This window comes from Ursus maritimus (assembly GCF_017311325.1).
Source record: "Ursus maritimus isolate PB19 chromosome X unlocalized genomic scaffold, ASM1731132v1 scaffold_X1, whole genome shotgun sequence".
NCBI lineage: Eukaryota > Metazoa > Chordata > Mammalia > Carnivora > Ursidae > Ursus > Ursus maritimus.
The window spans coordinates 18,555,373-18,582,571 of NW_024423319.1; the positions used below are offsets into that span (position 1 = coordinate 18,555,373).

The 27,199-nt window shown below is 37.1% G+C and overlaps 1 protein-coding gene across 1 annotated transcript in view; it reads left to right on the top strand.

Moving 5' to 3' along the window:
- Positions 1 to 11: 11 nt before the first annotated feature.
- Positions 12 to 27,199, top strand: part of FMR1NB (FMR1 neighbor) — a 32,098-nt gene continuing 4,910 nt past the window's right edge. The window contains exons 1-4 of the mRNA XM_040643597.1: positions 12 to 330; positions 12,728 to 12,847; positions 16,391 to 16,531; positions 18,110 to 18,206. Coding sequence (XP_040499531.1) covers positions 12 to 330; positions 12,728 to 12,847; positions 16,391 to 16,531; positions 18,110 to 18,206 — 677 coding nt within the window. The remainder of the gene's footprint in view (positions 331 to 12,727; positions 12,848 to 16,390; positions 16,532 to 18,109; positions 18,207 to 27,199) is intronic.

Sequence of the window (27,199 nt, forward strand, 5' to 3'; positions counted from 1 at the left end):
GGCCCGGAGCCATGCCTTCTGAGCGGAGATCGATGCGGGGGAGGACTCGGTCGAAGTCCAGGGACCTGCAGGGGAGCCGCGCCAGGCTGCTAAGTTGTGAGGCGGGGTGCAGTGCCGATAACCCGGCGATCGGGTCGCACCCAGGGGGCAGCGTCCCCGGGCGCCGGGCCGTCATGGCGGCCACGCCTCAGCCCGGCTGGCAGGCGTCTCTGCGCGGCCTCCGGGCTGAGACGCGCCCTTCTCTGGTGAAGATGTGGGCCCACAAGCGCTTCGGGCTGCTCTTGCTCGCCATCTGGATGTTGCTTTTGCTGTGCTACTACCTGAACACCGGTGAGTGGCCGTGGCCAGCCTCTGCCGAGCCAGGCGGTTGCGTTCCGCCTTCCCGCCCGCCCGCTGCTGCGCGCTTCCCCCGGCCTCCGACTTCTGCCCGCTTCATCGCCTCGCACGCGCCCCTCAGAGCCCCTCGGAAAGCCCTTCCCTCCCCAGCCCCTTCATCACGACCTGCCCTCCCCGACTTCCCCCACACAAAATTCTGACCCCCCTCACCCCCCTGCCTTTTTGCAAAAAATGGAGGTGAATTTCACCTCAAGTAAAATGGACTGTTTTGTGATGAGCTAGTCGGTGGCATTTAGTCTATTTCAACGTGGCAAAGCCACCACCTCTGCCTACTTCCAAAATGTTTTCCTCACCCCAAGTTGAAACCCGCACTCGTTCGTAAAGCAGTTAGTCCTCGTCTCCCAGCCCCTGGCAACACCAAGCTGCTTTCTGTCTCTGTGGGTTGACCTTTGGCAGACATTGCATATAGAGGTAACCTAGAATATCTGTGCTTTTGTATCCAGCTTATTTTACTTAGCATAACATTCTTGAGATTTATGCCTGTTGTAGCACGCATCAGCACTTCATTTCATCTTAATGGCTGAATAATATTCCATTGCATGAATATACTGCATTTTGTTTATCCATTTATCACTTGATGGGCATTTGGGTTATTTCCAGTTGTTGGCTATTACTAATAATATTGCTGTGAATATTCATGTCCAAGTTTTTGTGTCAACGTGATTTTAGTTCTCTTGGGCATATACCTAGGAGTGGAATTGCTGGGTCAAATGGGAATTCCATGTTGAATTTTTGGAGGAAGTCCCAAACTATTTTACAAAGTGACCAAATCATTTTACATCCCCACTAACAATGTACGAAGGTCGCAATTTCACCAACATTTGTTACCCACACCCCCTTTTCGATTATCACCATCTTAGTGGGTATAAGTGGTATCTTATTGTGGATCTCATTAGTATTCTGTAAAGACTAATGATATTGAGTGTCTTTTCATGTGCTTTTGGACATTTGTGTATCTTCTTTAGAGAAATGTCTGTTCAAGTTCTTTGACCATTTTTAACTGAATTTTTTGTGGTTTTGTTATTGAGTTGTAAGAGTTCTTTTTATATTCTGGATATATGATTTATACATATTTTTCCCATTCTGTAGGTTGTCTTTTTACTTTCTTGATAATGTTTTTTTGATGCACAAAAGTTTTTAATTTTGAGGAAGTCCAATTTATCTGTTTTTTTAATTTTTTATTTTGTCACTTGTGCTTTTGGTGTCATATCTAAGAATCCATTGCCAGATCTAAAGTCATAAAGATTTCTTTCTTTTTTTTTTTACAATGATTTTTTATTATATTATGTTAGTCACCATACAGTACATCCCCGGTTTTCGATGTAAGGCTCGATGATTCATTAGTTGTGTATAACACCCAGGGCACCATGCAATACGTGCCCTCCTTACTACCCATCACCAACCTATCCCATTCCCCCACCCCCTCCCCTCTGTAGCCCTCAGTTTGTTTCTCATAGTCCATAGTCTCTCATGTTTCATTCCCCCTTCTGATTACCCCCCCTTTATAAAGATTTATTTCTATGATTTCTCTAAAGTATTTTATGGTTTTAGCCCCTCTATTTAGGTTGTTGATGCGTTTTGAATTAATTTTTGTATATGGTGTGTGTTAGGGGTCCAACTTCATTCTTTCTACATGTGGATATCCAGTTGTCTCAGCACCATTTGTTGAAGAGACTATTCATTCCCCATTGAGTGGTCTTGCCACCCTTGTTGAAAAGTAGTTGACCATAGATTTATGTGTTTATTTCTGGACTCCTAAGTTCTTTTCTGCTGGTCTGTGTATCTATGCCTATGCCAGTACCATCCCTCTTTTGATTACTGTAGTTTTGTGGCAAGTTGAGAAATTGGGACTAATGAGTTCTCCAGTTTTGTTCTTTATTCATAACATTTTAAGCATTCAAGGCCCCCTTGTAATTCCATATAAATTTGAGAATCAGCTTTTCCATGTATGCAAAAAAGCCACTACAGTTTTGATAGGGATTGCAATGAATCTGTAGACCACTTTGCGCAGCCGTGCCATCTTAACAATATTAAGTCTTTCAATCCATGAACATGAGATGTCTTTCCATTTATTTATGTCTCCTTTAATTTATTTCAGCAATGTGTTGTAGTTTTCAGGAAACAAACCTTTAACCTCCTTGGTTAAATTTTATTCCTAGATATTTTGTTCTTTCGAATGTTATTGTAAATGGAACTGTTTTCTTAATTTCCTTTTTGGATTTTTCATTGCTGGTGTATAGAAGCACAATTGATTTTTGCATGTTGATCTTGCAAATTCAGCAAAGTTGCAGGGTACAAGATCAACATGCAAAAATCAAAGTACTAGCCTCCATCTCCCCCTCTCTTAAAGCTCTTCTACCTCTAACCTCATCTTACCAATCCCCCTTTACCTCATCTCTCAAATTCCTTTCTCCATCACCTCCCTTCACAGAGACCTTTCTTTGCTAACTTCCCTANACCAAGGCCTTCCCTTCTTTTATGGTTGCTCTCCCTGCCTCCTCTACTCCCACAGTTGACTTCCCTCATTTACCTCCTCCCTTGAAGGCCTCCTTCCCTCAAGCCCTCTCCCAAAGTAGGAATTTCCCTCTCCTCACATTAACACTAAACTTTCACCTCCCTCACTGCTCAAAAGTTCTTCACTTTCTTATATTATGTTAGTCACCATACAGTACATCCCTAGTTTTTGATGTAAAGTTCCATGATTCATTACTTGTGTATAACACCCAGTGCACCATGCAATACGTGCCCTCCTTAATACCCATCACCAGCCTATCCCATTCCCCCCACCCCGAAGCCCTCAGTTTGTTTCCCAGAGTCCATAGTCTCTCGTGGTTCATTCCCTCTTCTGTTTACCCCCCCTTTCTTCTTCCCTTTCTTCTCCTACCGATCTTCCTACTTCTTATGTTCCATAAATGATATTAACATTGTATGTCAACTACACTTCAATAAATTTTTTAAAAGAAAAAAAAAGTTCTTCTTAACTTTTAATCAAGGTCTTTTCATTGTTCACCTCACCACAATGACTTTCCTTTGCTCACCTTACAGGCCTCCTCTCCCCTCACTCAAAAGCCCTTCTTCTTTTTTATTTTTTTTTAGGTTATTTTGTTTTGTTTTGTTTTGTTTTATTTTTGCAAATGACACTACAGATAAAAGACTGGTATCCAAGATCTACAGAGAACTTCTCAAACTCAATACTCAAAAGCCCTTCTTTATCTCACAAAGCCCTTTATTCCCCTTACTCGAGGTCTTCACTCCACCTCCCTTTGAAAATGCTTTCATTCACTAACTTCACACTGTCCTCTCTCTTACTTTCGCAAAGCCCTTCCTTCCCTCAGTCAAAATCCTTCTCTTACCTCCTTATTTACCCTCCTTCAGGCCTTCTTCACTCACTATCCTCTTAGAGGCCTCTTTCAGCCCTCCGAAGACCCTCCTTCTCCCCGCTCACAGGTTTCTCCTCCTTCACCACTCAAAGGTACTCTCTCCTTCTGCCCCAGAATCTTCTTTTCCTCCTACTCAGTGGTCTTGCTGCCTCACTTTCCTCACTCAAAGTCTTTCCCACCTCCTTCTCCAAATATTTCTTGTCCCTCACTCAAATACTTTTCCTTTCCCCACAGCCTTCTCTCCTTAGCTTCAGGTTGGCCTTCTCTAAAGTACCTTCTCTACCTTACCCCCCTGGCCTGCCCTCCCTCCCAACTTCCTCTCAGTGGTATTCTGTCTCCTCATCTGCATGAAGGCCTTGGCTTTCCCACAGTCTTTCTCCCTCCCTCAAGCTCCAGCCTCAAGCCCAAAGCCCTTCCACCATCCCCACCACTAATCTCAATGACTTCTCTTTCCTTGCCTGCTCCAGGGCCTCCCAAAGCCCTTCCACCATCCCCACCTCTAATCTCAATGACTTCTCTTTCCCTGCCTGCTCCAGGGCCTTCCATCCCCCCAACCAAGGTCCTCCCACAGTCAAAGAAAGAGGCAAAAATTGGGCAGAGGCATTGTAAGTAAATGGAACAGAGACCTCTTATACTATGTCATAAGTTTGTGGTTTGTAACTTTTGGTGAGGGATGAAATTCAAAGTTAAATAAAGTATATGCTGTGCATTCTTTTATCAGCTAATTTACACAAGTTGGGGAAATATAATTTTTGCTCTTTCACAAATATCTTAAAATACTTTTTAAATGATTGCTTGCAAATCATATTACTTCAAATTATTCATATTTATTTTTCCTTCTATTCATCTAAAATACCAAAGTATTTCTGAATTACTTTTACTGTATTTGTAAATGTTAGTTACAAATACATTTGAGAGCTTTACAAACTGAGAGCTTTTTCATTCTCTGAAAAAGTAAGTTAAAAAACAAAACTATAAATTGTACATCATTTTTTCTTAGTCCATGATTTCTTCATTTTCTATTTCTATTTTGAGTAGAACTCTCACCAAAAAAGAATACTGTTATTCAGTGTGATTTCTTTATTTCCATGGGGACTTTTTCCAATATAGGTTTAACATGTTTTCTCCTAAAATAATCCATGATTCATTCTTTATATTGTCAGATTTCCCAGATTCCCAGGAGGTGATATGTGACTGGATGGATTAAGTATCATTTTGCATTTTAAATGATTTAACTTAATTAATTTAACTAAATGCAGTGTGTTATGGGTTGAATTGTGTCCCTTCCAGAAAAAAAAGTTAAAATTTTAAACCAAAGTACCTCACAATGTGACCTTATTTGGAGAAAAGTTCTTTATAGAGGTAATCAAGTTAAAATGAAGTGAGCCCTAATCCAATATGACTGGTGTCCTTATAAAAAGGGGAAATTTGGGCACACAGTTAGACTTTGGTAGAGGAAAGACCAAATGAATAGACACAGGGAGAAGACAGCTGTCTATAAGCCAAGGAGAGAGGCAGGCTTTTTCTCCCAGCCCTCAGAAGGAACCAATCCTATTGACATCTTGATTTTAGACTTCTAGCTTCCAGAACTGTGAGACGATAAGTTTCTGTTGTTTAAGTCACCCAGTTTATGGTGCTTTGTTTCAACAACCCAAGCAAACTAATACACACTGAAGAGTAAAATAATGTGGCCATGGCCTGGAGTATTATGGTGAAAACAGGTTACATGGTCCTAGAGCTAAAGTTCCCCTTCTCCTTCCTAGACAGACCCTTCTGATTTCTCTTAGACTTAATGTCACCAATGGAATTTGAAGTTGAAGGACTTGAGGTAGCTCTGGAATATCTCTAGTTTTGTATTTTCATTTGGTCTCCAGGCTGCTTTGCTTGTCAGGTTATATTTAGGTAGAAGACATAAAGACTAGTGGCATACAGGATGAGGAGACTAGCAGACTGGGGACTGGGAGTTTGATCCCACCTACTCCACCAATTCTCTGTAACCTATTGAATCAGTCCTCATTGCACATCTTTTCCAGGGAGATTTAAAAAATAAAACAAGAAGTAAAGATTGACTAATAGGTCATATTTTCAAAATACTTTAGCTCCATGGATAAAACATGTGACTAGTTTCTGTATTATTATATTAGAATACTTCACTTATCTCCTATCTTGGGGAATGAATGAGGCAGCGTATATTGAAAGAAGGTCTGGCTATCTGCCATGTACCTCATTAAACATCAAGCTTGCTCTTGCCTTAACCATTTGTGCATGTGTGCTCTGAATTAGGAGTTGAGAGACCCAAGTTGTCTTGATTCTGCCGCTGACATGCTGTGTAACCTTTGATGAGTCACTTTACCTCTTCAGGTTTCAGTTACCTTCTCTAAAAATTGAGATTTCCTAGATGAGTGTTTCTCCTGCCTCAGTCATTTGTATAACACCTGCACAGTTCTTGATTATCTTAATGTTACCAGTTCTCCATATTTTGTTAAATTGCCCCACTTTTTTACATAAATATATTTATTTTAGAAGGAAACTGTAGCACAATTATAAATTGAAAACTGGTCATATTTGCTATTAAGATAATTATTTTAAAAAATAAATATCCTGAAAACAAAGTAATGTTATTAAATTTAAAATTATAAGCAATAAAAATAAACAATGAGGGACATATGACAAAATACTCATTTTACATTGTACTAAGCACTTCATTTATGACTTCATTTAATCCTTACAATCCTTCAAAATAAATATTACCCCCATTTTGCAGATGAGTAAACTAAGGCAAAGAGAAGTTTACTGATTTGAAGTTCACCAGCTAGTACGTAGCAGAGCCAGAATGCAAATTTGTGTCTATTTGAGGCCAAAGCCCAGAAAGACTGACCCTCATCTATGAAAGCCCCAGCAGAATCTTGTCCAACGTGATACCATTAGCCACTGCTCCCATTCTGTCTCCTCACTCTTTAATCCAGTTCCTTATCTGAGAGATCTCCCTGCAGAGCAGGGCTGGCAACATAATTCACATAATGAAAATGCAAGGTCCCTTGTTCAAAATTTATTACACATTTCAAGATGATAGCAGAACATTGAACCAAGAGTAGGGTCCTTCTAAGAGCCAGACTATAGATTGCACAGGTCTCATACCCATGGAACCTGCAGCTTTGAGTCTGTTTTTGTTTTTCTGAAATGTAGTTAGATTTTCAGTCTTTTTTTGTAACAGGGAAATTAAAAAATAAAAATCATTGTGATGGGGAAACATGGTTCTTTACCATTTCTTGCTGCCTTTTAAGGAAGCTGGATCCTAATCTTTTGCTTGCTGAGCATGTTAATGAGTGTACAGATGCAAATTAGAGGCAGAGAAGATGGAGTTATTCTGCCTATGAAAAGCAATGCTGGAGGGGAAAGAGTCTAGAGCCTAATAGGGTGAAGAGGAAGATCTGGGAAGACTTGGGTGAGGGCTGATTGGAGATTTTGGAGAGAGGGAAGGACAGTTGAATTGCTCCCAAGGATGAAAGAACAGAGGTGTTAAGGGGGATTTTATAAAGGTTTGCCATATGGTGAGTTATGTCAACCTTGTTTGGTGTCATGGTAGTTTTGATAACCTAGTCATTCATATATATATATATATATATATATATATATATATATATATATGGAGAGAGAGAGGAAGAGCGAGATAAACAATCATATATTTCTTTCTACACTTATAAAGTAAATACATAAATAGCAAAAAATAAATACATCTATAAATATTCAACTGTGTTCCTCCTAAAATCAATTCATGTAATGCTGTTGATACTCATACCACACTTTGGGAAATACTGCTCAAGGTAATTTGTAACTAATTGTCTTTCAGTGTAGGGAAGAAACTAGTGGTAGAGTGCAGGTTAAATATACTGGAGAATTTTGGTTCAAGCTGCCACTCGTGGTGCCTATCTGAGTAAAATGTTTAATTTTACTCTATTTCAAATGCTCATTGAACTGACCAAAAGATCTATAACGGTTGAAAACTAAGAGAACCAAGAAGGATTCCATCTGCCATCAACGTGCCAGAAATTTGGAGGGATTTCTGAAAGATAGAGAGGAGGCCAGGCCAGACACTACTGAGAAAAGTTGCAGCAATATGTGTTTTACCTCAGGCTTAGGCCAAACCTATCTGACAGGGGCTGAAGGCTAGGGTACTTTGAGTTGGGGCTTAATCTCTGTCCAGGAGGGGCTCCAGGAAGCACAGAAAGTAGAAGATAACATAGAGTGGAGACTTAGGCCACAATGTGCTACTGCCAGCCAATACTTCCTTCAGATGGTGCACTGACAAGGACAGTCAATTGGGGAAGGGGGGCACCAAGTGAACAAATGGCAGTTTCTCGTCCTGTCAAAGCCACTTCTAATTGTCGTTCCTTTCCTGTATGGTGTAGGGCAGTGAGCCCTCTACTCTGTTGAAGTGTGCCTGGCAATATTAATCTCATTTTTTGTACCCTGTTCTGGAAGCACTCTTCCAAGCCCTTTGTGTGCCCAGCTTCTAATCCTTTTTTTAAGCTTAAATATCATCTCAGATAGGCCATCCTCTAGTTAAGTTAAAGTAGGTCCCTTACTTTAAACTGTATTGGTATCCACTTTCTTCACAGCACTCATTACAATTTGTAATTATTTGTTAGTTTACTTATTTTTTGTCTGTTTTCTCCACAATATTTTAAGCCCCATGAGGGCAAGGTTCTTATCTGATTTGTTCAGTGGTGTATCCCCCAAACGTAGAATATAGTAGGCATTAAATACATATTTATTGAATAAGTAGGAGTTAGGAAAAAAAAACTGAACAAAATGGGTTATTTTAAATATCGTCAAGATATGTAATATACAGTGAAGATAAAACTGTAATGAATGAATGTTTATGCATAGTGTTAAAATACATAAAACAAATGGTTTAGAAATTCAAGTAGAAATGGACAAAACCACAGTCATTGTGGGAGACTCTAATACATATCTTTTAGTCCTTGACAGATAAAATAAAGATATTGAGCATTTAAATAACACACTTTAGCTTGATTTAACATGTATAATAAAGTTAATATTCATATAATTTCATATCATAAGAAAGTGCCTTACAGGCTGAAAACACACATTCAAGTGTATGTGTATGAAAATTGGTCTCATTAAAATAAGAAAGGATATTTTCATTGATATAAAGGAGATTTAAAAATTATAAATGACTATTATTATGATTCCATCCTAATAATTATTTTGTAAATGGATGATTTTTTAAGAAAATTGAAATTAAAATGGGCTCATGAGCATGAAGTAGTGCAATGTTGCTAAGGAACTATTCCCTCTACAAAATAGAGTCAGACTATTTATGGAGGAGTTTTCCTAAACTTTTAATGGATCAAACATTTCCTATGTTGTTTAAATTGTTTCAGTATAGAAAAAGAGATGGGAAGCTTCCCAGATTATTTTATGAAGCAAATATAAACCCCACACCAAAACCTACAGAGATAGGAGAAAAGGAAATGCAGGCACACTTTACTTAGGAATGTTGATCCACAAATCCTACATAAAGTGTTAGCACTTGTGCACTTCAGGAATGCAAGAATATTTTAATATTGGAAAATATATTAATATTCAACTGTTAATAGGCAGAGGGAAGTATGATTGTAACAGTAAATATTAACAGCACTTGATAAATCCCACTTCCATTCTTGATTAAAAATGAAACAAAATAATAAAAGAAAATTTGTAGTAAGCCAGGACTAGAGGAATGCATCCTTAATTTAAAATAAAAAAGTATCTATCCTAAACCAGCAGCCAAAGATTTACTTAATGATGAAACACTAGTGCATTCCCATTAAAGTCAGGACTGACTGTAGGATGCCCATTATCATATGTTTTTCACCATAGTTTCAGAAGTTCTAGCAATGCAGTGAGAGAAGAAAAAGAAATGAGCCCTTAGTATTGGAAAGAAAGGAGGCAAAACCATCTATATTTAGTGATAATATGATTGTATAGATCTGGAATGAAACCGAAGAACAGTGGAGATCTAATGAGAGTCAAATAAGGTAGTAAATCAGAATATACATGAACCAAAATCAATAGCTTTCTTACATACCAACAGTAAATCAGCTAGAAAATGTGATGAAATAGATTATATTTGCATAGGAAAATATATATGATATAAGGGAGTAAACATAGTAAGAGAGATATGGGACCTGTATGAATATAACTATAAACCTTACTCAGAGAGAGAAGAAGAGAGTTGAATGAGTGGAGAAAACAAACCTATTATTGGGTGAGAAAATTTTGTACAATTATCACTTCTCTCCAAATGTGTTGACATATAACTGAATTCATGCTTAGCACATGAGACATACAATAAATGTTTTTTAATGAATGTTAAATAACTGAACATCATTATAATAAAATATTAGATTTTTTGACTTGATAAAATGATTCTAAGCTTCATGTAAAAAAACTCTTCAGAGTTAAGAATAAAATTTTGATAATGAAGAATAATGAAAGGATTGCCAGATCAGTTATTAAAACATATAACAATGTAAGATAATTATAACAGTGGTGGTATTGGTGTGTGAACACATAGATTTATGGAACAGAGTTGAAAAGTCAAGAATCAGATTTATAACTGTTTAATGACCTAGAATATGATGGTGGTATCATAAGTAGGGAAGGATGGATTTAATGTATTTGGAGATCTAGAAAAAAAGCGTCCCTGCTTCATAATATACTCCAGGTGGATTAAAGATTTAAATTTCAAAAGTAAAACTATCAAAGTGTTAGAAGGAGGGCGCCTGGGTTGCTTAGTTGGTTAAGTGTCTGCCTTCCGCTCAGGTCATGATCCCAGCATCCTGGGATGGAGTCCCACATCTGGCTCCCTGCTCAGCAGGGAATGTACTCCTCCCTCTCCCTCTGCCTCTCCCCCGGCTTGTGCTCTCTCTCTCACTCACTCTCTTTCTCTCTCAAATAAATAAATAAATAAAATCTTAAAAGAAAGTGTTAGAAGGAAGATCGGTAGGAGAAGAAAGGGAAGAAGAGGGAGGGTTAAACAGAAGGGGGAATGAACCATGAGAGACTATGGACTCTGAGAAACAAACTGAGGGCTTCAGAGGGGAGGGGGGTGGGGGAATGGGATAGGCTGCTGATGGGTATTAAGGAGGGCACGTATTGCATGGAGCACTGGGTGTTACACGCAAGTAATGAATCATGGAACTTTACATCAAAAACTAGGGATGGTGACTAACATAATAAAAAATATTATTTAAAAAAATAAATAAATAAAATAGTTAATATTTATCCCACAAAAAAAGAAGGAAATATTGGAATTTATAATGTCTTTCTAAAGGAAACATTGGAATTTAGAATGTCTTTCTAAACCTGACCCAAGAGGCAGAAATAGTAAAGGAAGAGATTGATACATTTGATTACATAAGACACTTAAAACTTTTGAACTTCTCAAAAAATCATAAAAAATATAAAGGTAGCTGACTACCTTGAAAAATATTTGTAACATATGTGACAGACTAATAAAGCTTAAGTTCTCTACTATATAACAAATGTATGAAAGATGTAAGCTCACTGATGAATCAAGGTGAAATTAAAACCAAAGAAATACCATTATTTTGCCCATCGAACTGGCAAACAACAATAAAAAGTCTAGGGTGCAAGAAAACTGGTATTGGCCTGCGCTACTGGTATAAGTGTACTTTCGGACAGCTTTGCTGGAGGGTAGTGTGGCCAAAATCAAGAGCCATTCCTTAATAATTTATCCTAAGGTATTTTTCATAGCTATTTGCAAATCTATAGTTCCAGTGGTAATCATTACAGTGTTTTTTATTTCTTTTTTTCTTTTTATATTGAGGTATAATTGACATATTATATTAGTTTCAGGTGTACAATATGATGATTAGAGATTTGTGTATATTGCAAAATGATCACAATAACTCTAGTTAATATCTGACATCATACATAGTTACAAAATGTTTTTTTCTTGTGATGAAAACTTTTAAGATCTACTCTCTTAGCAACTTTAAATATGCAATACACTACTATTAACTATAGTCACCATGCTGTACATTATATCCCCAGAAGTTATTTATTTTATACCTGGAAGTTTGTACCTTTTGATTCCTTTAACCCAGTTCACCTACCCCTACCGCCTGCCTCTGGCAACCACCAGTCTCTTCTTTGTCTATAAATTCTATTTTGTTTTGTTTTTGTATCTATGAGTTCTATGCAGTGTTCTTTATAATATCAATGTCTTGTGAATAACTTAAATGTCTTTCTATGGGGGAATGGTTAACTCAGTTGTAATAGAGCCATGTAATGGAATACTGGGAAATTATTAAAGATAGTGTTGAAAAATATTGAATGATATGGACAAATCCATGCTACAGGAACAAAGATGGATATACTTTCCTGTGCTATAAGAGGGAATGATGTAAATAAAACTAAAAGCAGTTTGAAGTATTGAGGAAGAAGGATTAGGAGAGTTTTACAATGTCTAAGGTCTTGATTTTTATCAGTAAATAAAGAAGCCATCAATATATACCAAGAGTTTCTGTGATGGGGTCCGATTTAGTTGCCTTACATACCGTTTCCAAGTTGTTAATTGTTTGGGCCTCTGAATCTTAATGCTGTTTGTCAGAGGCAAGTTCAGTTTTGTAATTCAGATTAAAGCAAAACAATGAGATGTGTTAGCCTATGTTTAAGCATTTTAAAATTATTTTTTAATTAAAACATTTAAAAAATTTAATACTTAGCTTTTCAGCTTCGCAGCAGAATCACATTCTCATTATTAATAGTACCTAAGCTGTTATGAGATGTAAGTATAATAACTGTTAGCTCTTAGACTTTCCATAATTAATTTAAGTAAAGGGTAATTACTATTAAAGGGTCATAAAAAGTGATGAACACTTTATATGTTGGGATTAATAATTTCACTTTTTCTTAAGGGTTCTCGAATTCTGTGTCTCCAAGTGAACGTATTCTGTGGAGCAGTGAAAATGCTAATGGACAATCTCTGGAAAAAAGTTCCATTTGGGAAGCTCTGTTAAAATTTTTCTTTCCAACAAGTAAGTTCTTCGATTTTTTTCCTCCCAATGTCCTCGTTTTGGAAAGAGTAGTTAAATGTTTAGGAGGCAGTGTGGTCTACTGGCATTGGGGTGAGACAGACCTGAGTTTCAATCCTGATTCTGCCCTTTGCCTTAGGCAGTGTAACATCTCTGAACCTCAGTGTCTTCATTGTTAAATGAAAATATTTACCACCAAGAATTGTGAGGATGACCTGAGACTATACTTTTAAGACATTCCATAAATGTTTGTTACTCTTTATGGAAATACTTTTCCTTCACAAATATCTAAACCTTTCACAATTTATCTTAATGGCATTGCCTGAAATTTAGTCATTGACCCAGTGTTGTGAAATCAATGTCTTCTTTAGCATTAATCAGGGAACTGTGTGGCTCTGATGTTATGGAATATACCAGATGTTTTCCCATCTGTTTTAATGATAAAAAGTTCAGATTTCAAGTCACATCATCTTTTTGTGATTCTGTATATAATATGTTTATCAAGCACATGATGACCCCTGAGAATTATTAAACACAAATAAACGTGTTTCATTTTCTACAGCATGTGGTGCCCTTTCAAGGAGAATCTTCAAATAAATTGACATGTGAATTACAAAGATGAAGCTTTTATTAAAAATCATGAGAATTTATTCTAACAAAATTTGATGTACATATATGAGCACAAAATTATATCCATTGTTTAATTTCAGACTCTACCACTTAATTTACTTGTGATCTTGCATAAATCTCTTCACATTTCTCTATATTGGTTTCATCAAGTACAAAACAGGCATTATAACACCTACTACTAATGAGAATAGCAAAATAAATGAGGCCTTAAATAAATTTAAAAACTGCATGGTCAAGTTGAGTGAAGAAGGAGAAATTTGAGGTGTTGCCTGGCTGGCTCAGTCGGTAGAGCATGTGACTCTTGATCTTGGGGTTGTAAGTTCAAGCCTCATGTTGGGCATAGAGTTTACTGTAAAAAATAAAAATAAAAATAGGGATGCCTGGGTGGCTCAGTCAGTTAAGCATCCAACTCTTGATTTCAGCTCAGGTCATGATCTCAGGGTGTGAGATCGAGCTTTGCATGGGGAGTTTGCTTCTCTCCCTCTCCCTCTGTCCCCCACCCCCACTCACGCATACACTCTCTCTCTAAAACAAATAAATCTTTTTTAAAAAAACAATAAAAAATAATAAAATACTTATAAAAAAAGAAATTTGAGAAGGTGGTATGTTGTGAAACTAAAAGAAAAGTTTAGTGAGTGCCAACGTTGGTCATAAACAACAAGAAATGATGATTTAAGCTTTAGAGCTTATGAAGATAACAGACACAAACTGTCCCATAATTACCTCTAATTAACATTATACAAACACTAAAGCCACCTTTAAAAATAATCAGATAAGAATATCTGCATTTCCAAAATATTCCTTCAACCTGGTGCAGTAAGTTGAGTCAAAATCAATTGTATGAGATGCCCAACAAAATCAGACTGTTCCATTTTAAGAGAAACATTGGACCCAGGGTGATTAAAATCTTTCAAAAACAGTGATTAAATATTTATAAAATGTATATGCTGTCTCTTTGAAAAGAATAACTATAAGTTCATAAAATGTGAAATACTTTTAACCAATTTATTTCTTCCCCTGTATAATTGAAAAGGAACACTCTTCCCCCTTAAGCACTAAAAAAAAAGCCTCCCGCTTTGTCATCAGGCTGTTGTTCATAAAAGATTTATCTCTTGCGCATTTAAGTGATAACGTTGAGACAGACTAGCAGGGAAGCTTGAGAGGTCACATGATCCTTCTCTCTTTGGACAAAATTATATACTTAAACCTGATAAAAATTATTGTACCCTTTTTATTGTTCAAGATACAGGTGTCTCAGTAATTTAAGTCTGAAAAAATACAGGTGTCTCAGTAATTTAAGTCTGAAAGTTAATTTTAGTATCTGGCATAAAGTCTATCAGATGCAATTTCAGTATAAAATAATAGAAGCTCAGCATTAGAGGGGATCTTAGAGATCATCCGGTCTGGTCTCTTCTGTGATTTAAAATCTCTTCTTTGATTTCCATTCCTGGAAAGTGGTCTTTGAACAATGCCAATAGTGAAGAATTCAACACGCAGTAAGTCCATAGCATCTCTGACCAGGCCCTGACTATAGTCACACGTTCTTGAGTGTGTGATGCCCAGGACTCAACGTGGTACTCCCGATGCAGTCCAGCCTGGGGAGAAAGTCACTGTGGGCCTGGTAGAATTGGAGAATAGATTGCCCAGTGAATATAACAATAAAGTAGACCAAACTCTCACATGTCTAAAATGTTTGGGAAACAAATATCCAGGCCAGCTGGAAAGGCATTAAATTTTTTGCACAGGTTACTTTGATCCTTCATTTCTTTATTTCTAGAATGGGGGTTTTAACACTCATTTTGAGAGTTTGTTGTGAAAATTAGAAATAATATGTGTAAAGCAAGGAATCTGGCCCAAACAGGTGCCTAATGAATGGTAGCTGTTATCACTTTTACCTTAGTTTTAGGAATTGCAAATATTTAAAAAGGAGAATATAATGAAATAAACCAAGAGATTAAAAAATATGCCTGTAACCATGATATTGTTCTTTGCTGACATTAAAGTTCTTTGCAGTGATCATGAAACATCAGTTATTACTTTTCTAAGTCTGTAGTTGTTGATAGTATTGGAGATTGAACTGAATCTATGCTGGCCGGCCTTAAGCCATACTATGGAAGTTATCTTTTTGAATAAAAATATGATATCTGCCTTTTTAGTTGTCATTTGTTTCTCTTATAAAACAGGATTTTTTTTAATCAGCTATTTGAGCTTGTGTGTCTCTATTTATTTATTTATTTATGAGCTTGCGAGTCTTATAGATTCAGATATGTATGGATTTATTGCAGTTGCATGAACCTTGGTGTTCATGCTACAAATCATTGCCTTTTCAAAATTATAGAGTCATAACTTAAGGGCAGAAGGAAGAGTCTTAAAACATACTGTAGTGCCAATATGGTAAGTGTTCACAGTAAGTAGGTCAATGTCAATAGTATCTACTTACCTTACACTCTAGCAATAAACTGTGAATTTTACTTACATTCATTTTCATTGACATATTCAGTGAGTTTCTGTAGCTTAGAAAAATTGAGTGAGAAGATATCTGTGGTATTATTTTAACAAGGTGTTAGTGTTAAGGACATTTGATATTTCTTGTTATTTAGCTCCTTCTATGTTATATTTGCATCACTACTACTCAGCTTATGATCTATAGTCCTTTAAAAACTATCTTACCAATGACCTGTTAACAATTTATATTTTTCTGTAGTTCATCTAAAATTGAAAATGTGACGGTAATAACTCTGTGGTAATTTTTAGCTTAGCTCTTATTTTTTCAGCATTCATCACTATTTGTATATGTCATTCAGTCTTTAAATGCACCAGTTAGAATGGTTTTTTTTGTTTTACAGTCATTATTTAATTAGGGAAAGTGCTTATTAACCATACTGAATTCTTTTTCTTGGATTTTGTTTCTAAAAGCATGCATTCCAAAGGAGAATCAGGTGGTGAAGGCTTGCAATGAGCTGCAAGATTATAACATGAGTGAATGTTTGGAATACAAATGCTGTTATTCACCCTTCAGGACCAGTAACTTCAGCTGCTTTGCCCCATTAAAAGATAGTAAGTTCATCCTTTTACATTTATTATATTTTTATTTTTAAAAATCAAATAAATAGGTCACAATGGCTTAAATTTAAATTTGGATCTCCCAGCTTAACACTTAAAGGGGGCTCCCAACCCTAGAGCAACACTGTCTGTAAAAGTCCTGAGGTGTTCAGGCCTCTATTCATGAACAGTTTCTGCTTAGCCCTTAGATGTGACTTTGGCAGTTCAAAATTAGTCTCATCTTTTCTTTTGTTTTAGTCACTTTCTGTCTTCTTCCAAAGATTTCAGACTCTATGAGATGTAACCCTCAGTGCCTGGGAAGAGATACCAACAGGCATGCCTTAGCTTATTTTTCTCTTCTCACTTTCTCTTCCTACTTGAGTAGAATTCTTCCCATTTTTCTTGTCTTCAACATCTCAGTATGTACCAGTAGACTCAAATGTTCCTTGTTAACGTTTATTAGTTTCTCTTTGTTCTATTGTTTTTGAATCAGTTTCTTAATATTTTTTTTCTTTATGAAGTTTTAAGAACTAGACCATCTGTTTTTGCTCCTGCATTTGGATAATGGGGACATATTACCAGTTGGTCCCATGATGGACATACTAGGTATGATTAAACACTAACAAATACTACAAAAAGTATGCATGCAAAACAATGTCTTAGGTTAATACAGCCCCTATTCAATTTACAACTCTTTGTTGAACATCTAGTATTAATAATGGAATCTGAAACCTGATCATGAATATAGTATTACAATTTCAACGCTGTCACATGGTGTTTATAATTCATTCATCAGTTTAGTCTTTATATTATGCGTGAAGAGACACTTGGTCTTCGTAGAGGGAAAAATTGAACTGTGACTTTTAATTCCCCAATCATATTAGAATGCATTTCCAAATGAATATAAGAATAAAATATGCTTGGAGCACCTAGGTGGCTTAGTTGGTTGAGTGTCCAACTCTTGGTTTCAGCTCAGGTCCTCATCTCAAGGTTGTGAGATCAAGCCCTGCAACAGGCTCTACACTCAGCGTGGAGTCTGTTTGTCTCACTCCCTCTGCCCCTTCCCCTAGTCTCTCTCTAAAATAAATAAATAAATAAATAAAATCTTATAAAAGAATAAAATATGCTTATTTACCTGCAAATTCTTGATTTCTTGTTTAATGTTTTATAACTTGGAAGTAAACATTTAAGAAGCCATTCCTTTAACAAGTTAACTATTCATAGATTAATTCACTCCTTGAGTGCTTGAAGATGTATAACATATGGCCAAGGGAAAAAAACACACTTAGGCCATAGAAAGAAATATATAGTATGAATCATAATAGTCTGTTAACAAAAACAGTAGAATCACTTTGTTAAGGCTTCCTTTGGGAGGCATGTATTTCAAGTGTAGTGTTTAGTTGTATTTCAAGAACATTTCATAAACTCCTGCTACTGATAGAGTAGCAAAGATATTCACCTGTCATTTAAGAATACCTCCTTATTTTGCTTTATTCACTGGTAGGTTTTTTTTTTATAAAAACTTTATGAAGGAGCTCAGATTTGCTTTCTTGCTTAAGTCATAAAAGTAACAGGATATAATTAAACCAACAGAGCCTACACAGATGTTCCGGATGTTTGGGCTTGGTGTGATCAGCATAATCATCCTGGGATGTCTGCCCATTTATTGCTGCTCTCTTTGCCGGAGGAGGTAGGCAAACATAAACTTTTATTTGCTGATTGCTGAGTGTATTTGGATATTTCTGTGTAGACACATTTTTCATATGCACTAGAAACACAGGGATTATGTTTGGATCCCTTTTGTTTAAAAGAAGGTAGCTTAGGAAAAACCTAAAATAGAGTTACCATAATATTCTTAAATGCATGTTATTTTATTTTTCCATAAATTTAGACATTCTCCTGCATAGTCTGTACATTCCCTCATCAGACAGTTGGAAGGGAAAATACATCAGTGAGCTGGGAGTGTGTGAGTGGAAGTGGTTATTAACTGCAAGTCAGAAGAGTTCCCAGAACTGTTGTCTCCATCTAGTAGCCGGTCATCTACTATTGGGTCTTAAAAGCCTTGGTCTGTCTTCAAGCCAATTTGTATCAGATTTCTTCTTAGCATCTTATAAAAAATCCCAGTGGCCTATTGGCACAATGCTTCTAAGTTTAAAAAAAAATAGCTCCCTACCAGCGGAACAGTGGATGTGGAGATAGAGAGCAGGGACAGGGTGAGTGAGGCAGTTGGAACACAAAATTTAAGGAGGCACTCACTCTGAGGTTTGTGCAAGTGCAGAGTCGGCATTAGCACAACCCTGAGAGTAAGTATTTCCTTCAGTTCTCAAGAGAAAGAAAGGGTACCTCGGGTGTTTGGGTGGCTCAGCCGGTTGTCCGACTCTTGATTTCTGCTCAGGTCATGATCTCAGGGTTGTGAGATCAAGCCCTGCATCGGGCTCCGTGCTCAGTGGAGAGTCTGCTGCTCTCCCTCTGTCCCTCACCACCCCCATCCCACCCCTGCTCGCATGTATGCGCTCTCTCTCAAACGAATGGATAAGTCTTTAAAAAAAGAAAACAAGAAAAAGGCACCTGTTGAAGATTAAGCATCTTTAATGTTTTTATTTGAGTTAATGAGAAAGTGGTATTTGAGGTACCAAAAAATTGTTTAGATTTCACTGGAAGAGTGACACTATACACAAGTTACCTTATTTTCCATAAAGATCATCATGTCTTTTTTTTTCTTTTTTGTGCCTTTTCCTTGAGTTTGATGAATATGTCATATTCATCACTGTATTTTCAGTCCATAGCAGAGTGCCTCATATATTAAGGTGCTTAATATATTTTTGTTGAATAAATGAATGGTTGAACGAATAAAGAAATATAGTAGATGGCATTGGCTAGCCTGGAAGGCAGTCTAACAGTAATTTAAACTTTCTCATTGCTTACATAATTTTCTCAGACCATTTTGAAGACACAGTGGAGTCACAGCCTTTCAACTCCTCCAGTTTGCTGACAGTCAGTTCTTCTCTCAGTTTTCACTTAGTTTCCTATACTGAGTGTATAATCCTTAGGCCTCTCTCATTTTCTTTGTTTCCACAGATGATTGGGAATAGGAGTGGAATTTTTGACCATTCCTTCTTCAAAGTTTGATTTCAATTAAAAGATAACCCATGAATAAAAATGAAATAATATTTGCTAGAAAATGGTGGCTAGGATTATGCTATTCATTTTAGAGTGTCTGGTATAATAGGCCTGGTATAATAATTTCATTATGGCCCTTCTATTGTGTCTCTGCCAAGGAATTTATTGGGGATATTCAAGCACACTGGATTTTTCTTTAAAATGAAATTCAAAGAATTATTCTTGATAAGAACGTATTTTCTTCTTTCTACGTAGTATAAACTGCTTGAGAGACTTCAACAATGTGAATAGTATATTTATTGAACACCAGAAATTTTGGTTTACTATGATTTATTTATTTACTTGTTTATTTTTTAAATTTATTTTATGATTTTGTGTAAGAGTGTTATGTTCCTTCAGACATTCTGGGTTGTTTGTTGCAACCCCAGAGTATGTGCTTATTAGCAGCTTGCTGCTTAGCTTAATTTCCAGGAACAATGGATGTTTGAGGGTGGATGTGGCACTGTCAAGTTTTTTCTGGTAAGCTGATTTTAGAGGAAGGGGAATAATTGTGTTAGAATAAAGATCCTATCCTTGATACCAAACAAGGAGATTAAATGGAAGCCAAAGCCTGCTAACCACCCCTCTGCCTTTTTGGGGTCAAGATATCTCTTTAGAACTATCCCCTTAACTCACTTCCTGTTCTTCATTTCAAAGAATAAAGAGATAGATAAAATATTACAGTAGGTAAAATAAATGACCACATAAAAGGGAAATAGATGCAGCAGCAAAATCAATATGTAGTGGTTTTAAAAAGAAAAGAAAGTAGCCAAACAATTGTTTGTCTGAATCAGAGGGGCTAAAAGCCAAAAGCAGATCTGCAGTAACATGATCTGGACCTATTTGTTGGAAGAACTCTTGAGGCATTGGAAGATACTCTTAAGCTCCTTCTCCTGCTGGATCCTGTCCTATACATTAAATATACATACCTTCAGATGTTGTACCTCTCCCCTCTCGGCCTTTAGTTGTAAGGCAAAACAAGTGATGTTTTGACACTCCCCAGCTCCTGCAATTTGGACAGTGAGTTTTATTTACAGATTGGCTTGGGAGCTCACAACTGGCAAGAGTTGGAGGGAGTAAAAATGAGAAGTAATATGAGCAGGTGGGAGAAATGAAAGAAGTTTGGGGGAAGAGAATAATCACTTTCCAGAGCCAAATATATTTCATTCTTTTGGTGCCTAATTCATGCTTTCCTTAGTTGACCATATTTAATCACTGCTTGTTCTAGGAAAGATTCAAAAATGTCTAAGACATAGGCCCTACTTTCAAGGAGCTTAAATTTACCTTAAAATAAGTCCCAAGCATGACATGTTAAATAACAGTATAAGATGGAATATAATTAAGGACTAAAAGAGTGGTGGCAATAACTTGTCAAAGTTCTGAGGCAGTGGGGATCAGGATGAGTTGGGGAGAGCAGAGTGGGCTCCACAGTGGAGGTGCTATTTGAGCTGAGTTTTGAAGGGAGGACAAGATTTAGGTTGGAGGTGGGGCTCCCACAGAATTCATTACATCCAGATGGAGTCTTCTCACTATAAACCCCTTAACTGCTCATGATTTGTAAGCAGAGGTGGCTGAACTTTGCCCCTGGAGTAATCTATAATGGAATCTCTAGTTTACTTCTACTTGGCTTGAGTTCAGGTGTGGTTCGAACCAGGTACGCAGAGAACTCAAAACAGCTTGAGCTGGTTGCACATATACAAAAGGGAGCAGAGAGCATTAGTGAAAAGCTTTCTAAGAATTTGTGGCTAATAGCCTTATTAAACTTGCATATAAGATGAGTTTTGAAATTCATTACATCTTCAAGGTTATGTAAGATCTATTTTTATTCTCATTAATAGGGATCAGAAGCCTCATTAGGTTTAAGTGTCACTGGCAGGCTTAAGACTTATATAGAGATGAAGGAAGGAAAAGATCAGGTGGATGAGGACAAAAGGAAGCAGGGGAGGGGGGCTGTAGTGAAGAGAGGAGAAGAGTGGTGGCTGAATTGTTTCCGTTACAGTAATGGAGTGCCAATAATAGTAGTCTCAAGTGCCAAATTGAGTTTCTAAGCTTTATCTGTTTTTAGATAAGGTTTAATCTCTCTGCATAGGCCAGTTGAACATCTGTGTATCATACAGTGATATGATACTTGTGTATGTACATAGCTTTGGTAAGGTGGAAAATTCAAACATTATAATACTATGCCTATTAGACTCAGATGGAGTGCATTTGCTTGTTTTTTTTCTTCCTATCAGATTGAATTTGCAACTTTGAATTAAGCAAAAATTCAGAACTCAGTCTGCAAATGACAAAACTATGTTTTCTTTCAACTAATAAAAAGCCATTTTTTTAAGATTGTAGATCATCTGATACACAGATGATGTAAATAGCACATCCCCCATACACTTTGAATGTTGCTACTTGCCAGATGGCTGTTACTGAAAATTTCTACATTTAGACAAATCCTGCTGCGTGATTCTCTGTATTATAATGTGGTTTTCATTATGCAGATAGTCTTAATACCACTTCGTTTCTTAGAATGGGAGGTAAAGAATTGGGAATAAATGTGTCAAAAATTGCCTAAAAATCATCACCCATTGAATTTTAAAAATAGGCATTTACATTTTCAAATCCCCATGTTTGTGTGTTTCATTATACTGTACAATATAATTAGTAATGTTATTTTGAAAAGCTTTATGCAGTAATTAGCCAACTGCTGAAAGGTTTGAAGTTCCTGGATTATATACATATGAATTCAGAGAAAGGAAATAAAGTCTATAAATTTTGAAAGTATGGCTAGTCTCTAAGAACTTTGATAAAATATGATCAGATGAGAATGTGAGCAAATTGGAACCCTGCTCTATCATGAGTCAGTATAGATTTGAAACTCACATAAAGCCAGTTCTTCTTGGACCCTGTTCAAGGTAATTTAGTTACTGAAATAATAAGAGAATCTCATTATATGCAGCTTATATGTCTGAGGTGTTCCCATTGCAAGGACTCCAAGGGCAGCATTTTAGAGAATTCTGAAATAGTAGGTACTATTAAAAAGAATATTTTGTTGCCAAGTAACTAATAACCTCATTGCAGAATACAGTGGCCTTTTCTCAATTCCATCCAATTTGACCTTTTTGTCACATAGTAGTACACTGTTGACTGCTCCTTTTTTGCAACTTTCCTTCCTTGGATTTCATTGTCCCCTTACCATTCTGATCCATCTCAGTTTGCTTTTCTTTGTTCTCCCAACTGTGGTTGTTCCCCAAAGTCTTTTTCTCATCTACCAGAGAATATTACAAGTATGTATCAGAAAGAACATTTGAAAAGATCTGTGTTCTAGTTCTGCCTTTTCTACCAGTTTTATAGTGAGCTTAACTTCTTTGGTACTGGTTTTCTCTTAAAATTAGAGTAGAGAATTGAGTTAGATAATTTCTAAGTTCCTTTCTGATCATAACCCATTCTGGGTTTCTCTGGGTGAATGACTCTTTTAAATCTGAATCCTGGGGGGTGCCTGAGCGTTTCAGTCAGTTAAGCATCTGCCTTTAGCTCAGGTCCTAATCCCAGGGTCCTGGGATTAAGCCCCCACATCCAGCTCCCAGCTCAGCAGGGAGTCAGTTTCCCCCTCTTCCTTTACCCCTCCCCCAGCTTGTGCTCTCTCTCCCAATCTCTCTCTCTCAAATAAATAAATAAATCTTTTTTAAAAAATCTGAATCCTGAAATCCTTACCTCTATCTCTTCCACATTTCTAATTGCCCTCATGAATTAGATGTTCTGTTAGCACCTTAAATGCAACATGTGGAAAACTGAACTTACCTTTTTTTCCTCTCAAATCATCTCCCCTTGACACCTGTCCATTTCTATCAGTGATTTGTTTAGTCTCCCAGACTAGAAACCTTGGAGTCGTTTGTGACTATTTACTTTCCTTTATTTTCAGTATGTAATCTAGTCTCTTAGTCCACTGTCATTTTTTGCTTTCCTTTAGAATGATTCTGGAATTTGCCTCTTCTCAAATTTATTTGTTGTTACAGCTTGGTCCAGGTCTTGTATGCTGTCAACTTCTGTCCCGGGTAGGTGGTTTTGGGAGAGGAGCAAAAAGGAGCTAAGGTGTATTAGTCTTCTAGGGCTGCCATAGCAAAACACCAGAGAACAGGGGCTTTAAACAATACCCATTTTTTTCTCACAGTTCTGCAGGCTAGAAGTCCATGATCACGATGTCAGGTGATTTGGTTTCTGGTGAGGACTCTCTTCCTGCAGATGGCCATATTCTCACTGTGTACTCACATGGCCTATCCTTGATGCATAAGAGAAGGGGGAGAGAGAGAAAGAGTAAGATCTCTGGTTTTTAGTTTAAAAAACTGAAAAATTGGAGCACTTGGGTGGCTCAGTTGGTTAAGTGTCTGCCTTTAGCTCAGGTCATGATCTCAGGGTCCTGGGATGGAGCCCTGGTCTGGCTCCCTGCTCAGTGGGGATTCTGCTTCTCCCTCTCCTTCTGCCCCTCCCCCTGCTTGTGTGCTCTCTCTCTCTCAAATAAATAAATAAAATCTCTTAAAAATAAATAAGTAAATAACTGAAAAATTAGTTTTTGTAATGACATTCATTTTACTGATTGGGGCCCCACCCTTATGACCTCATTTAAACTTAATTACTTCCTTAATTACTAGAGCCCCCAATCTGCAAATATAACCACACTGGAAGTTAGGGCTTAAATATATGAGTTTCAGGGACACAAGCATTCAGTCCCATAACACAAGGCTAGCAAGCATCCAAGGGCAAAGAAAGGATTGAGAACTGTGGAGGGCATTGGAATGAGGTGTTTAATCCAAAGAGTTTGTACAAGAGAGACTATAACTAGTTTGGGACTGCAACTGGGGTTTGGAAGATGGCTAGGAGTTGAGTGCTGGAGAAGTTTCCTGGCACCTTTATAGGAATATATGGCTGTGCCCTTAAGAAGGAGGGCATTAGTAAGGATGCTTACCAAGCCAATTTGGACATATACCTGGATTCCTAATCTATGCTCCTTCTAATCCATCCTGGAATGTCCTGCCAGATTAATCTTCCAAAGATAGTATTATTTCATTTCATTGTATTATTCAAGAACTTCTAATGCATTCAAGAATATCTGGATTCCAGACCTTGTGTTTGGTAGCGTGAAGAACAAAGAGGTGATTCAGATCATGCTCTGCTCTCAAGGGACACCATAGTCTAATAAGGGATATATACAAATACCCAAAGTAAAAAGTCACACTCCATAAAAAAGGTACAGGTAAAAACAATTAGCATGTTTTACCTTTTCCAGTTTATGTGAAGTTTTCACATACATTGTCTTATATGACCTTCAAAACAGAGGTGCAGGAGGGTTTGGTCTCTTGCTCAAGATTACATAGTGATAGAGCAAGGATTACGATCTATTTTCTGAGTTCCTTGCTTTTTCTACCATAGAAAATAGGAAGAAAAGAAATGTAGATAAAAACACAATGGCATCTTGTTACTTCAAGTCCACTCAAAAGACTGTGGCTTTCAAAGTTATCTGTTAGATTCATTCTGTAACTCCAGTAACAGTTCTTATAACTCACCATGTATCTTGTGTTCCATCCAGGGAACTATCTTTACTTTTCTTGGCATACCCCAGGCTTTATTCTTGCCTCTGTTCTTTTGCCCATGTTGCTCCCAAATTTTGTGATTGTTCTTCATCCTCTTCACTAATTTAAATTCTTTCTTACCTTCCTATTGCAACTGCCCCAATTCGTCCACAAAATGTTCTGCAACTGCTCCAGATCCCAACGTTTTCTTTTTCTTGGAGCCTTTCACTGCACTTGTGTTTTTAACCACATAGTATAACACATAATTATCCGTTGTCTCCTGTTATTAGTTTTCTTTCTCTGGCTAAATTGTAACTTCTGTGAGGACAAAGGGGCAAACTTTATACTTCTCTGAGTGTAGAGCTGTGGTTCCCCAAATGGGGTCCCTGCACTAGTATCATCATCATCCCCTGGGAGCATATCAGAAATACATGTTCTCAGGGCCTACCCCAGATCTACTGAATCAGAACTCTGGGTTTAAAGCCCAACAATTTGTGTTTTAACAAGCCCAACAATTCATTCTCATGTACACCCAGGTTTGAGAACCACAGGTCTCTAGACCATGTGGTATGCAACTCAATAAATAATGATTGAAATAATCTAGTCAGCCTTTTTGGTGGATTCTCTATCTTTTTGATATTGCAAATAGTAAGTTAAATTGATAATTTTTTTATCTATAAGATCAATGTTATGTTCTTTAGCTATCTTAAAGAATTTACATTTATATTAATGAATTAGAGTTTGTTAAGAAACATGGAAAAATCAACCTACTAGACCAGTATTTATCATGCACTAGTCTGTAGATGACTTGTATGGAAGTAACCTTGGGAATATTTAATAATATAGATTCCTAGACTATACCCAAGAGATTCTGATTTAGTAAGTCTGGGATTTGGACCTCAAATGTGTATTTTCTAAAGCACCCCAAATGAATCTGGTACATAGCCCATTTGGAACTACACTAGACTCTCCAGTTCAATCCTTTATACATTCATTCTTTCTGCAAATATTTATTGAGCTCCTATGGGCATTTGCTAGGTATTGTGTTTTTCTCCATCTGGTCATCTCCTTGGGCAGCCTCACTATCTATGTTATGAGCCATCTAAGCCCATAGCTTCAGAGTTCCCTGATGCGCTCAATTCTGAAGAATCTCTCCTGTATTCTGTATTGACCACCCACATTCATGCCCATATCCTGAATCTTGTCATTCATCAAAAATTGAACCTCTGAGTCTCTGAAATCTTAAACTTCAAATCTCAAACTACGCTCTTTGACCATAGGTGCTTTGTTTGTCCTCTCTGTTTTTCCTTTCTTTTACTCTTGCTACACCTGTTCTTATTGGGACCACTAGCCTTTTTAACTCTGTTTTCCCCTATCTTCTGTTTTCTGTCTTTTAATATTATCTGATTTCTTTATCCAGCCTGGATCCTATTATCTGATACATGAATCCATTCTTTCCAGCTCCTTTGTTTCATTGAAATTGAATCCACACTACTGCTCTGCTCCTAGATCTATAGGTTCCTGGGATTCTTAGAGAAAAAAAGTCTCACAACCGTATAGATCTGTATCACAAGAAATTCCCAGTGAGCCAATTAGTGTTTCCAGCCATACCACTCTACTTGATATTTACGAACAACATACTTCTTTGCCACTCTGATCTTTTCACACAGTGTACCACCCACTGTTTGACATGCTTTTATACATCTTCCCATCTCCACTCTTCTTTATCTGGCTCACCCCACTCTGGATGCAAGCCTCAGCTTAGATGTCACCTCCTCCAGGAAGCTTACGCCAAACCTCCGGCCCAGACTGGGTCAGGCTTCTTCCTTTTTGTCTCCTACCAATCTCGGCTTACCTGTGTTTGAACTATCTCAATGTGATATAATTATCAGCTTATATATCTGCCTTCCCTTCTAAATTTCAAGCTTCTTGAGGGCAGGATGCATATATTATTCATCTTTATGTCTTT